The sequence below is a fragment of the Bacillus rossius genome, chromosome 8, assembly GCF_032445375.1.
Source record: "Bacillus rossius redtenbacheri isolate Brsri chromosome 8, Brsri_v3, whole genome shotgun sequence".
In the NCBI taxonomy this organism is placed as follows: Eukaryota; Metazoa; Arthropoda; class Insecta; order Phasmatodea; family Bacillidae; genus Bacillus; species Bacillus rossius.
The window spans coordinates 31,765,707-31,780,810 of NC_086336.1; the positions used below are offsets into that span (position 1 = coordinate 31,765,707).

Genomic DNA, 15,104 nt, shown 5'->3' on the forward strand with positions numbered 1-15,104 from the left:
GTCTTGTCGTGTTCTTAAAGAGATTAATACACTTGTTTAGATGTCCACAGATAGAGAAAACACACTATATTTATATTGCAAATACATATATATATAATTGCAAATAAGTTTTAATGAGATTCACCGTGTTTTCGCAACCCCCCTCCAATTATAAGTTAAACTTAGATGTGTGCATCTCTATGTATGGTAATATTTAGATTTCGCATTTACTCTTTTTCTATGTTATGCACACATTCTGACCTTCGATCGAGGTATTATTTGATGTTAAATAAGTATCTTGAGCTTAATATAAGGACTCTTCTACTCAGTCATACATTTTTTTTCTAGGTCATGAACGTTGTTTGTAAAAAAAAATTTTATTCTGAGAACTTCTGATACGCCATAACTTATGTAACACATATCTACCAAACATTTGTGAGTAAATGTTTGCACGCAATGCTTGAGATTTAGAATGTTCAGAACTTATACGATTATTTTCTATTGTGAAATTAAATGTTTGATATTTTGAATTTTGATTTTGTTCAATGTGCTCTAATTCTACATTCAGTGAGTTAAAGTTATTTAAGGAATTGAAAATCGGCGTAGACATATAACAGAACATTTTAAGAACTTAGCATTGAGCCTACGTTCGGCTCTACTTGTGAACTTGCAAAGGAATCAAGGGAGGTGGGTCAGCTGTGAGAGTTGGCAGTAATGAGTTGAGTATCTCAGGCCCCCTGCCCTTGGGTTCATTATTCAAAGTTATAAATGGCAACATGCAAGCAGAGCAAACTTTAGAGTTTTTAATGTATAAAAAACTATTCCGTTTTATAGGGAGAAAATAAAATTAATTTGAAATGTGAAATTTGTAACAAATTCTCTGCGGGGGCCATCTACCACACTATCTTAAGTCTAGATTAAAACTATGCTAAGTTGGGTCCCGGTAAAACCTGCATAGAGACAGGGCACATAAATACATACAGAACGCAGTTAACACCGAGACAATCTGGATTAGATTTCCGGATGTCGACGTGACCAAGATAGTTTTCTCTGAGAACTTACGTTTGTAGCTTCAAGTACATTCAGTTTCTGCCCCACTCTCTTAGCTCCTTCGCTTCCCCCTAGCTGACAATGCGTTAAGTATTAGATCAAACTTTATTCTTACAAAGTAATAATTTTGTATTTATGAGTTATTGTTTAACATTTACACATTAAAAAAATATATGTGCTGGAAGTCCACGCGCGATATAAGTGAAACTTGTTGCTTATTTTATTTTAGGTATAGAAAACAATTCTCTTTGGCTGAGGTCGCAGATCAAAAAAATATATATATGCAAATATGCGAACGCTAAATAATGCTATTGAAAAAGTATGCAAGTGTTAAGTGTAAGGTATGTAAGTGTGCAAGTATTAAAGTATGCAAGTGTGTAAGTATGCAAGTGTGTAAGTATGCAAGTATGTAAGTATGCTTCGTTATCTACCCCCTCCCCTGCCGTCTCCTCCTCGCGTGGTTCCCCCCACCACGCACCTAACTATTCCATTCATGCGATTGGAATTTTCGTGACGCTCGAAAATAAGATTCACTTCAAAACGATCATTGGAAACAGACATATATTGAAATTCTAAAAAAAATTTGGAAAGTGAACGTGATTAAAAAATTGTTAAACTTTTGTACAAGGAACATCAACAAGGGCAGAATACTAAATAAAGGTACTTATTTTGCTTGATATTCTTTTTGTATAATAAAAGAGCAACGTGGAGTAGTTAGTATTATAAGGCCGATAATTTGCTACAACTTTGAACCTAAACGGTGTTTGAGATATAAGTCTGAATAAACGCGAATAGCAAAAATAAACTAACTAATATAATTCGAAAGGAACCAAGTGACGTTAAGAAATAAAAGTAAACAAAGTGACACGATATTTCACTTTATTCAGAGAGTTTTCAGAGGTTTCTTCAATATGTTCGTGGCGGAGCAACAACAACAAAAAAAAAAGGTGAAAATAGCAAGAGTGGCATCAGACGTCAACAGAGAATTGTTAGTATCGTCAAACTTTCTTTTTTCCTCCGGCATGCCCTCTATACTGGAGCTAGTGACAGACAGCAGAGGAAATTGAACGCGGACGCCAGGGACGAACGCGTCTGGCGGCGTGAGGTGCTGCGCGCAGTTAGCCAGGTTTATAATACACGTGCAAGTAACGCAAGAATCTTACGAAGCTCAAGACGGAAAATGTTAAATAACGATGTTTTATAGTAACGTTTTTAGAAATTACGCAAGACGCAAAAACGCAATGCGAACATACGCTATAACTTTCTACTTTTTTGCGTTTTGGCTTGAGTATCCACTTTCAACATCTAAAACTAAATGTTCCGAAAACAAACGTTATGTGTATAAAAGATTATTGTGTTCTTCTTGATGTGTAACATCTTAGCTCTTGGTATACGGCATTTGATGGGAGTAAATTCCTGAATGCGACGGAATTCATGAAACGGAAATGCGTAACGACGTTGCTGCCTTCTGTGGCGGATGGTGCGAACCAAAGAAATATTTATAGTGTTAATGTTTGGTGAATTTTTACAAAAAGGGTATTATTTTAATTAAATTTATTCACGAAATTCAGATCCAATGCCGGGGTTCAGTATTTTTTCAAGTGTTTTGCTTTAATTGGAGCCGTTTCATCATATATTTTTAAATTTCGATTTACTAATCAAATGACATCGAATTATAGTAGCGTGTGAATCGCGTGCAGAAATGAGGCTGAAAACACAATTGGCGTACATTTATTACGCTTGGCATTTGTCTAAAGAATTATTTGTTAAATGTCGTGTTCGAGTTCGTATTATAAGTACCTATATTTGCAACACGAGAACATAAGAATTTACTCGCTACCGAGTTCAGAGTTTACACATATCTTTCGAATACTGGAAGAATTTCTTAGATTTTTATATTATATTCATACTCCATACCTCTGTGTGTCAAATATTTGTAGCATTTTCTGTCTTTAGTGTGTTTATTCCAGGTAAATTGCTACTGTCAGCAAACCAATCATAGACATCCAGTGCGGAAGGAAAATCGTCTAGAATGGCCCGGGCTAATAAGGCAATGGCTTCTCTTGCAGACGGCCGCCAATTGCAAGAGAACAATCTCTAGCGAGAGCATACCTTGTTGCAGTCTAATCAGCGATCAGATTATTTCGCGAAGAATACATTCCCCTACTCAAAACTATTTCACATGTTAAGTTTTCGCATAGTGCTATTAATGCTATTTAATACAAGTATTGGAAATTTAAAATGTTTTCATAATAAACATGGAATAATCAAAGGAAGCCAGAAACAACCTTCATTCCCCGACCCCCTCCTTAATCCATCCACACGAGAATGACATTTCAAAATTGAACGTTTGTTAACGTCTTACGACTACAGTGCTTTATAAACGATCGTAAAATTTCTTGCGTTAGTTGCGCGTGGTATGATATAGTCATGATATGGTATGACATAGTCAGTCACCTCTGGCTATCGATACTTGTTGAAGCTAAACAGGAAAAAGACTATTGCGAGGGAGATCCAGATAATTTTTCGCTATAAATAGTATCACAGAAAAAAAATATCGCCCTCACGTAAATACAAATGAAATAATAATCATCGCGCATTTTAAACAAAAAAATTTGCGCAATGCCTCTGCGCGGTAATTTTGCCTGCGTTATCATGCTTACTTATGAATATTCTTATTTTTTAATATTAAGCAGAAAATAAAACTTCTTCACCTTGTTTTTGCTATATGCGAAAGTGGATTGTTTTAAAATTCACAGCAGAAGCTGTGGTTCGAAAGTGCTGTATAATGTTTCCACGTAACTGCCGGGATGTTATTTTCTTTTGTTGTAGAACATGGCTAATACCGCTGATACTAATACCACTGTACAGTTAGATAGATCCGACCTGTCTCGCTCAGTAGTTGTCCTCTGTAACGAAGTTGGAAGCTCGCCGGCTTCCAGTGCGAAAGGTCCTGGGAAAGCCACGGTTCCGAGTTACAATGGATGAAGGGAATTTTTTTTCCCTGGAGATTTTTTTTTATCGTGGAACATTTCCTCGCTGAGTAAAGCTGGACTCACAATGACCGTCTCATCGGTCCGTCTATTACGTGACACAAAGCCAATCAGATTACCCGAAAAATTCCGTCCGTCAGTACGTCCTTCCGTCAAAACCTCGCCAAGCTTTAACTATCGACGAATGGACGGATGAAATTATAATCTCAAAATATGTCTGAAAGGCATTGTTTTTATTTTGAAAGTTTTTTTGACGTGATAACGTCTTATAAATCGATCAACGCCGGCTGCACGCACGAAAAATTGTCACGTTCCGCCTGAGCCGAGCGTGCAAGAACCGGCCAACCACCGTGCGAGAAAATCTTCTATAATATCAAACAGGTTAAGGCGGACTTTTTAATTAAGTGTTCGTGATTATATTTAAAAAAACTTATTCAAATTAAATTTGCAAAAACTGTAAATAATATTTGAAAATTAAAAAGTATAAAATTTTTTTATCAATATTTTCTTATGACGTTATCACGTAAAATTATCGTCCGTAAACCGACTTTACAGACAACCCCCTTTTTTTTTAATCTGTGAAACTGCTCCCGTATTATGTTTTTAACTTGCGTATGAACACTTTTTAAGTTTGATATTTGAAGAAAAAAAATTGCCTTTGACACAAAAGTAATTAATAGTGCATGGTACCTAAAAAAATGTATCCAGATTAAATTATTTTTAGAGTTTGCTTTACCATTTATAATTGTTTATCGTACATGATCGTCGAACTGGTTAACATTTACAAGATAATTTTTTTCAAAAGTTTAAGCCTTAATAGTTATTGGCAGCATACAAGTAGAAGAATATAGCGATGGGCGTGTGGATCCCTGAGGAAGGGGGAGGGGAGAAGGGAGGTTCCCCTTCATGGCGGTACCGCGGGTGACAACGATGTAGACTAGTCAGCCCTGCGGGCTACTCGCGAACACATGTTCTGCGACACAAGCCACGGCGAACATCGAAACTCGTGGGGATCACCGCAGCAAGTAGCCGCGCGATGAAAGGACACGACATTTCTCGTTAGAACTCCGAAAATCGATGGCATTGATGACGGTGTGTGCCGTAACCTTTGAGTACGAACACACATTTCGGATTGGTATTTATCGCACCGGTGCTACATTATAATCCACGTGTGTATCAGTTGGGGGGTGCGATGCGTGTAAATATTCAACGATGTAATTTACCTATAAAAAAGTATTAAATATTGTGAAATTGTAATGATACATTTCCTCCTCACATTTTTTTTAGTGCTTGTATGTTAGGGAGCTGAATCTATTTGCAAATAAAGTTTAAGGCCGTAAATTATTACTGTTACTGTAATGACATCCTAAGTTCTCCGAATTTTGCCAGTCGCTAGCGAAAAAAACACCATATTGCGGATTTATTCATTCTAGTTACAATAAACTTATCTCAAGCTTGAGTAACCCCCCCCCCCCCCCGAAAAAATTAAGAACTATTGTTTACTAGCCCGACCGAATAAAACCTAAACTTTTAATACGGTAAACTTCGGAACTGTTCGGGTTGAGGTTATGGCTTTTATCCCTGTGAACTGCAGGCTATCCTGTTTCTGTAGGGCATGGAGAACACCGGATGTATCTTATAAATTAAATATGAATACTTGTTTCCCCATTTGCTTGTGACTTATATATGCCGACAGTTCCTCTATTACTTTTACTATTATAGTAGCATTCGGAGTATTGTATATTAGTATTCAAACCCTAGTAACTAAGTAACAGCATTAAGGAAAAAATAATAAAAACCTAGCAGAAAATACAAAAAATAATAAACTTAGTTTTAGTGTATTATATTACTTCCGATTCCAAGCAATGCAAACCCACGCCTTAGCTGTGAGCTGTGCATATCACAGAAACTAATTAAACAAATTAAAGTATGTAAGTTTGTCTGCTTTTCTTTCTTCTCTAGTTCTACGTGCTGACTGGCAGCGGAGTGAGTGGCCAGTGTAGCCACTCACCGCCAGGGGTGCGAGCTCCCCTGGTCATAAATCCTGCAGTGGATACAAATTATGAAAGCGGACTAACATCAAAGTTCCCAACCACCCGCATTGTAGACTCTTTTCTACTTTGTCCAACTCTTCGTCCATAAGATCCTCTGTATCCTACGCATTCTGCATGTCGGTTTCCAGGATTTTCACTGTGTCTATGCAGGTTTTACCTGGACCCAACATAACTAGTTATAATCTAGATATAAGATAGGGGAGTAAGTCATGGTTTCAATCGCTGGCATGAACAGCAACAGTCAGCAACAGTCAGCTGCAACTCTGACACAATAATGGTGACTGCGCACTGGAAATGTGACCTACCCAGTAAATATTAGAGCAGACTATTTTTTTTACAGATGTGGCATATTGTATTGTATAGCTACGAACCCTTTCATTTAAGTTTTATTTTTTCAAGTGATTTTTGGAATAGTTTTTAGTGTTTTTTTTTCTTAATTTATATTATTCATTAAGCTTCTTTAATTTATTGTATTCAATTGTGTTGTCCCAATGTTCAGTGTAAAAGTGTTTATTTTTATAATGTAATGTAATAACACAAGTAAATTGCAAACCGGCCTAGTGCTGAATTTTGTGTATAAAATAAAAAAATAATTAAATAAATAAATGGCCCATCCCCACAAAAGACACACGATGCATTCGTCCCTAACTCTGCATGGCTAACCTTAGCATGAATAGGCGTATAGGCTTCGGCCTGAGACGCAACGAGGTCCCTTCAAAACCCGGACCCCTACCAAAACATTTATTTTTTAGTTATGTTAGGAAAATAAATTAAAAATCCGGATGTCTCCTCAGCGAGGAAATTTTCCACCAGCGAAAAAACTCCAGGGATGCCTGCAGGTAGTTCATCAGTAGGCACACGGACTTCACCTTTACAGTTTTTCGCATGCCGTCGGAAACTGTAAATACGTATAAACCAAACATGGCACTCATCGCAACGAAATTTCTTACGAGAAATATTCTTCATGCATTTACTCCGCTCATATCTACGTGCATCATGGGGAAATGCGAACACCATATCACAGTAGCTGTAAGGATGTCTAGATGATGAAGACAAACCTTTCAGACCCAAAACAGATGCTGATGTTACTAAAGTTGTACCTATGTTAGGTGTACTCTTATGCACACCGATACATCGTTGTAACAGCGAAATATTTATTTTCTGGCATGCAGCACGACCAATGCATGTCTTCAAGTGCGTTTTCATATTATCTTTTCTGTAAAACTACTTAATTTTTTTTTCTCACTGCCCAACATTTTACGAGGAGGATTCTTAGCACATTATCTATTATCGTGTCGTCGCGCATTACTGTTGTTCAAGAATATATAGCCACAGTAACGACAATGATGCTTGATAGTTGTTTACGAATCACCAGCTATATAAGTCTCCATCTAGAGCGAAACGTCGTTCATCATGGTTTCTTCTGAAGCGAGCGGGATGTTCTTTACTGTGTTCGTCGCTGCTGTCAGGGTTCGCATATACGATGGCAAAACTTTAATTGAGTTCGCTTTTAAAAATGGTAAAGATGCCATCAAAATTAAAAAAAAGCATAGGTAATTACATGACAAACGTATCATATGAGTCAAATTGTGTAATCCTTACACCATGTTAGCCAGTTCAAAACTGAAAGTCCTTTATTCTGAGACTCGCTTATATACACGCGACCGATCGATTAATATGCCAGTCAAAACAAGACGAGTCAAAAATAGAATCACTTTTGGAAACAAATTCGGTAAAATAACTGGACCCACAATACACAAACTGGACACACAATACACACAATACACAAAATGAACATTGAGACATCACAAAGTACACGCAATGGACAAAATGTGCACATACAATACACACACTGGACACACAATGGACACACATTACACACACAGAACATGCAATGGACAAACAGTTCACACACAGGACACGAAATTAACACACAGTACACAAAATGAACTCAGAACACACAAAGTACAAGCAATGTACACACAGTACACACACAGTACATGAAATGGACACACAGTACAACACTTAGTCAAGGTCCTCCAAAATGGCCACCGTGAAATCAGAATCCAAGATGGCGTCAACAATCCACAATCCACCGCTAGAACCCAGGGCCAGTACCGGCTGTTATATACTACTTCCTGAAAGTGGTAACCTCGTTAAAACGGTTATGCATGGACTGAGTGGTTTAAAACTGAAAATTACGAATAATCGATGGAGCTTCACTTCCGGGTTCTCTATTCTCTATACTTAGACACGTGCTCGTCTACCTGTCGTTCGAGTCTAGTTGCGTGCCACTAAGCCGACGTTTCTGAGGAAGCATGAATTGATAACAAGTCTGTTCCCAGAAACTGGAGCGCGTCTCGCTCATTATTGTTTCACGTGAACACCGTTCCCGGAAATGCCGCGCCACTATCCGGCTCGCTTCTGGTCGTAAGGGAAAGTGTCAACGCTACGAAAAGTCAGGGAAAGCATGGAGGTAAGAAGTAAGGCATTTGGTGGGTTCAGTTCTTGCCATGGTAATACCTTAAGTCAAAACGAGAACGACCATTGACAAACCCTTCCCCAACCCACCTTTGTTTTTCCATATCAACACAGAAAATTAACTTTTGGTTATGAATATTAACGATAATTTATTGCAGATGCGTTGGTAACATGTTTGTTTAGAACTATTTACTATATTATTGCATTTTTTCGAGTCAACCGAACGAGTTATTTTCTGAATATTAAACAAAGTAGCATATTAGCCTTCATACAGCTACAATTTGTTTTGCTATCCAATTGCTTTGACAAGTAATGGAAATTCCCCAGTGATAGTCATTTGAACGGAAAACGTCATGCTCCAGTCTGCTATCATCCAGACTGTTAGAGCATATTTTTGAGATGGTATTTTATCGCATAGTCATACACACTAATCATTGCGTATTGATTGTTCTCTTTAATCTAAGCCAGTTATGAGAATGGTGGCTTATAGAGGTCAAAACATGTAAACATGCAGCATCCTTCCAGTGTTACCGTACAAATAAAGGACGGCATGTGTTATTAGTGCTCAATATAAATGGAATATATGTACCGGTGGTATGTGTTAAGAATTAATTAGGATAAGAAGTGATGAGATGAGAATGGAACATTCATGTAATTAATGGGTAGTTGGGGAAATGAGAGTATCCGGAGAAAACCTACCAGCTTACGGCAACGTCCGCCCACTTTCACACTTGCAAAGATTTTGGGCTTCACGCTGCCGGGAATTAAAGCGCGTATCGCCTCTTAGTTTGATGCTCCAAGGTCCGTGTGTACTGGCGGCGGTCTTAATTCATTCTAGTGGTCTGCTGTAAGTTAAAATAATGTGTAAGTATATAAACGTGTAAGATCTTGGTGGGAGTAATTTAGTGAATGCGTCGGAAGTAATGGTACGGACCTGTGTAACAACAAGTGCTGCTATCTGTGGCGGATGTAATCAAAGTTTACAAAATCAAAGTATTGACGGTTAAACGAATTTTTAACAAAATGTGGAGCAATTTAATAAAATTCCGGGTTGAAAATCGGGTCCAAAGCCGGGGTTCAGAATTATTTAGTCTTTTTTTTCGCTTTTATCGGAGCCGTTTAATTATATAGTTTAACCCTTCTCTCTTCTTAGCGAATGTTTCGACAGTTGGCGTAGCAAACGAGCTGGTATCAGCGTGTGATGGTGACAAGCCACGTTCACGATTCCGGCAGCCAATTGTAGCGGCGGGTGTGAAAAGAACATGTGTGAATTGCGTCCGGAAAAATATATTTTGCGTGTGTGTGTATATAATGTAACTTTCGGCATTTAACAATGTGAAGCATTTCCACGTGGCTTTTCGAAAACATTATGAGTATATAGTTTTGTGATACGAAATTTATTCTTGGATGTCATTTGTATAAATTAAGTATTAATAAAGAACTGTAATTAATATTATTTCGTTTTTAAATATGTGTTTTAAAATTTGTTCGTAGTCAATTTAGAATAAATTATAAAACAAAAACAAATCATTTCCTAATTATAATAAAAATTTCATTAAATATTAGTACTGAATGTATTCAATCAGTCCAATCTATACCCGAATCTAATATTATAATGACAATTTCACTTGTAACCGTGGTTAGATGTTAAGCATCACTGACGAGTACTGAGAGACACGCTCACATTTTTTTTTTCCAGATGACTCCACCGCGTTAAATTTAATTGAATCCAACATTTACAAGGTTTCGACTCGTCGTTTATGTCGTTTCGATAAACATTTTGCCACCAGACCACAAGGGAACAATTACCTTTGTGTAATTCGCCTCTTTGAGCGCTCTTGTCTTACTGAAGCTTCAGGACCTTTTGAAGTTCACTTCAGCCACTAACCAGCCTCTCCAAGACAAACTTCGCACGGTTCAACTACTTCGGAATTATTAACCGTCCAGCAAATTAACCCAGATCCCGTCTTCGCCCTTCCTTAATCAAAATTCTAAACTTGCTCACTTAACGCTAGCATCTAATATTTCAATTAACATTGTACTTCAATTGTGTACACAACGAATACTTCAATATTAAGAGTTAAAATTATCGCCAGACTTATGTTTTCTATTTCTCGTCTAAGTGTCTTGCATGCGTTGAAGTATGAAAATACACACGGCCACAAGACACAATTTAACAAAACATTTTTGTAAAATGTTTTTCATATACAACATTATTTTTCTGACGGTTAAATAAACATATAACTATAGAGCTAAATAAAATTTGAAATAATAAATGCTGATATCTATGTTCATTAAGCTTATTCTATGTATATTATGCGCTATAAAGGTATTAAATATCACAATTTTCGTAATAATTTTACAAAGACATAGATGCATTCAGACACTAATATTTAACAATGTGCATTTCTCTCAATATATATCAGTTTCCAATAAAATACTAAATTGTCAATCATATTCAAAATTTAAACTATTGTAAACTTAAGCGCTCAACATTAGAAAACACTTGGCACCTAAACATAATGTTATAAAATTGACACCATCACTGAAAATAGCATAACTGAATGAATTGTGAAGCGTAAAAGGAGAGTAGGGAAATTTTCGTATTCCCGGGTTGCGTTTTTATTTAACTACCCAACGACTGTGCTTAAAAATTACTGGGAAATATTTTATCTATGATCTATGAATCACACAAATTGATTGAAAGATAAATATAATCTTAGATAATTACCTGGGTTCACTGCCTCCACAAATATGATGCACATTATTTCGATGAAGAAGACCACAATGAGGATCTGAAAAAAAAATTGACTGTTAGTACAAAACTTCAAAATAATTGTTTTACATTTGAGAATGCTTCAATCTCATTTATTTATTATTTAGTTATAGCTACATTTGAACCTTTTCCTTGTAATAAATATTAGAGTTTCGACTTCTTGACCCGAAAAGTCACTGTAAAAACTTGTAATATACATATTAAATAGAATTACTGGAAAAAATTTTGTAATTCACTTTCGAACGTGAAACAAAAAAATTCAAAACTGCATGGGAAGTCTACTTTCAAGACATAAACATTAGGTAAATACTTATTCTAAGCCCTGTTAAATGGCCAGAATGACACAATTTATAATACTGTATCTTAAACAACCCCTAAGGTGTGTGCACAGAGAATTATTAGACACTTTCAAAAGACACAACTGAAGGGTTGCCATTGCTTGATGTCTTACAGACACATACATACATACATCTGTCCAAACAACGATGATGATAAACCTAGCAAGACTAGCGAGCGATTATGCCTTAACGTAGAGGAAAGAGGTTGGTCATTATCTCCACAGACAATCAAGACACTCGGTTTACTCTTGAAAGCTTGCGTAAGTATGAAATCGCACAATCAAGAGAGTTCGCAGAATTTAATTTCGTCATTGGTTGATGGGGAGGGAGGGTTGACAGAACTTATTTGCCTGCTGTTTGCTTGCAAGAAGTTTCCTTTTGTTGGTTTACATACTCCCCGCCTAGTATGCCCTTGCACAATTAGCAGCAATTTCAACCGAAACCTCAAAGAACGTTTCTCAACTTTTCCATGGCTGCAACCCATAAACCTACAAAAAATCGTTTAAGGATAAGAATTGAAAGGCGATTGAATTAGAGTGAGTTGTAAGTGTCTTAATCAACTACTAACATATCCAATTGTGTAAGTGAATTACAGCTACGAGATACACAGTTGAGCTAACGAAATATTTTTGTTGATACAATGTAATATTTTCTGCGACAAAATATTTGTTTGAATCAGTTCTATTTTTTTTCTTTATATTTTGCCAAATAAAAATGTATTTAAATGAGGCAAAAAAATCTTTCCCTCGGTGTTTAACTTTTACAACTCATAACTTATTAGGAAAAGTTCTAAAGTATTTTAAAGCCTTCTCGACTAAAAAAGGAGCTCAAAAGGATTCAGGCTAGCTGAAACGGACTATACCAGACAGAGATTATCTCCATCGCTGGCTGTGAGTAAATACAATTAGATTGATCAAAAGCGGAATCCAATGTCTCACCTCACGCCAGTACCGTACCGTAGCCACAACAAGAAGCAAGGAAATAAACTCATTTTCAATCATGTATCCAACCGAAATAAGAAACAGAAACTTATGCGTTTCCTCAATGGATTTGATCGGCTTTGAGGCTGGTTTGGATATGGAGTCATCATTTTTACTGGGGTGGGTCAGGAGAGATGATACTTTGGTGAATTCCCATTGCCTTCTGCAGTAAGGATTTGAAGAGACAAGATCAGGAAGGACATTTTCCACACGATTAAATTCCTAAGACCCTTGAGTTAGCAGTAGTGGATCCGGCCCATTTCCAGTCCCTAAATTTTCGGGATATAAATTTCCTAAACCCGGGATTTTCGGGATTGACAAAGAAAGAAAAAACAACAGTAATGAAGCATACATCTAATATCGAAGGATTTCCGAACGAAAAACACTCATGTTATATGTCACTATAATGTTTTAATAGCTTATTTAAGTCGCGTATTCTCCGTCACACAGAGAAAGTGTAGTTGTTAGAAATGTGACGTTTTGAGTGAAAGTTTTTATAAAAAGCTGCGCCTTGCATCGCGTAAGTAGAATTTATTTTCGTTTTTGGTTAATTAGTATAATTTACTTAAAATTATTACTATGTACTAAATTTGGAAGTCATTTTATTATTGCTGATAAGTGTGAATAGTAAACAGACAATATTTTCTAGCAGTTCATATTTTCTTTTTTGTTATAGTGTTACGTTCGATAAAAAAATTGCTAAATTTTTACCTCTCCCGTTTTCCCAGATAATAATTCTGTTTTACTTTTTCTTTAAAATTTCCAATACCATTAGTCACCAACCCAAACACACACTTGAAAATAAACAACTTTTACCTAGACAACATGATAAGCCACTTTCGCTGTAAGAAATGTGAGTCTGACTGATTCTTATTTTAATACAAGAAAAGTTTTTTTTTGTTACTGCGCACCTTAATGTTATGAAGAATTCAAATGCTTACTAAAATTCACAGGAATGCCATTTTTGTTGATGTGTGATTTGTTTCGTATATTATTACACATATTGTTTGTTTATTTGAATTTAAGAAGATATCTTTCATTTTCGAGGAAAATCTGATATGATTGCATGAATTCAAGTCTAATTTCTCATAAGTGACTATTGTGTAAGGACATATAATTACTGTGTCAGTAAAATTAGATGAAAAACTGATTTTTACATAGGTTTTCCATATTTTGTTTGCCATCCCAAATCCCAGGATTATCCCGGGGTCCCAGGATTGTCTGAGCACAATCACGAAATACCGGGATTAGTAAAAAGGTGCAAGATCTAATACTCTAGTCACCAGTCAGAAAATCGAACTACTAAAGCAACTTTGTAATCTTGTAAATTACTTTTATATTTAAAATGTTTGGCTCAACGGAGATTTTTTTTAAGTCACCAAAAATACATCTATCCCCCCCCTCCCCCCCACATGACTATTTAATGTAATATTAACAGTTTCATTGACTTTAACGTGTTTATAATATATTTTTATCCTTACATTTGTACACCCGTGCCTTACCCGGGATTCATACTCAGAACCCCACGCCCCGGAAGCCACTGTGGTTCCGATTGCGCTACGGAGGTTGGCAACCATTCAAACTTCTTCTAGTTGAATAGAGCTTGAGAGTGTTTTACGTTCAGATGTTAGATTTCAGGAAAATAGTATTTTTGGTAAATGCTTTTTAAAAATGTATCAATAATATCCCATTTTTATAAAAACAGAATCAAAAACATAATTTAAAAACTAATGGCTCACTTAACATTTGAGAGTAAACTATGATGTGTTGTACCAAGTAATAGGAACAAAATTATTTTGTTTGAACAGTACACAAAAAATATTATTGTATAATGTATATCGACTAATCTTAAATTATGATAATCTGTGTTGGTAATGGAAGAAAAATGAACATTTTCCAAAGAAGACTGTTTTTCTTTCTAAACATTTTTCCAAATGAACAATTTTCCTACTCAACATTTCTGTGTTTTAGTGTTGGATATTCCTAAATTTGCGTTTTTTAAAAATAATTTCCAATAATTGCAATGTTAGAGAAAGTACTGGGAGGCGTTCTTATTCCACTGTCGGGGCGTGGGAAAAATACTTATTTATAGAAGGTGTTTGCATGTTGTGAAGATATAGAGAGGTGTGAGGGGGTTTTAGGGAAAGCTTCTGCACTACGTCACTTAACATATGCACTACGTGCTAGAGGCACGTGGCGAGGGTGTTGCTCTCACCTCCATCACATCTCTCCACCTCATCGCGCAATGGAACCTCCCATGATGCAACGCCGTTCTCAGCACCGGTCCTGCAACAGTCAAGGCACTTATCCTGTACACTCTGATTTAATTTTTTTTTGTTGTAAATTGATCTGAAATAATCGTGTAAAATCTCAAATTTTTATTTACATAAAATCAAACGCATCGCTACAAAAAAAAAAACAACAAATGTTTGCAGTAATACTGGATTCATATT

At 36.2% G+C, this 15,104-nt stretch overlaps 1 protein-coding gene across 1 annotated transcript in view; it reads right to left on the reverse strand.

Moving 5' to 3' along the window:
* The window catches only part of LOC134534704 (suppressor of lurcher protein 1-like), a 360,907-nt gene that overhangs the window by 318,015 nt on the left and 27,788 nt on the right, over positions 1-15,104 (reverse strand). Inside the window, exons 2-3 of the mRNA XM_063373180.1 lie at positions 14,867-14,937; positions 11,289-11,352 (exon numbers count right to left, since the gene is read on the reverse strand). Coding sequence (XP_063229250.1) covers positions 11,289-11,352; positions 14,867-14,890 — 88 coding nt within the window. The 5' untranslated portion in view covers positions 14,891-14,937. The remainder of the gene's footprint in view (positions 1-11,288; positions 11,353-14,866; positions 14,938-15,104) is intronic.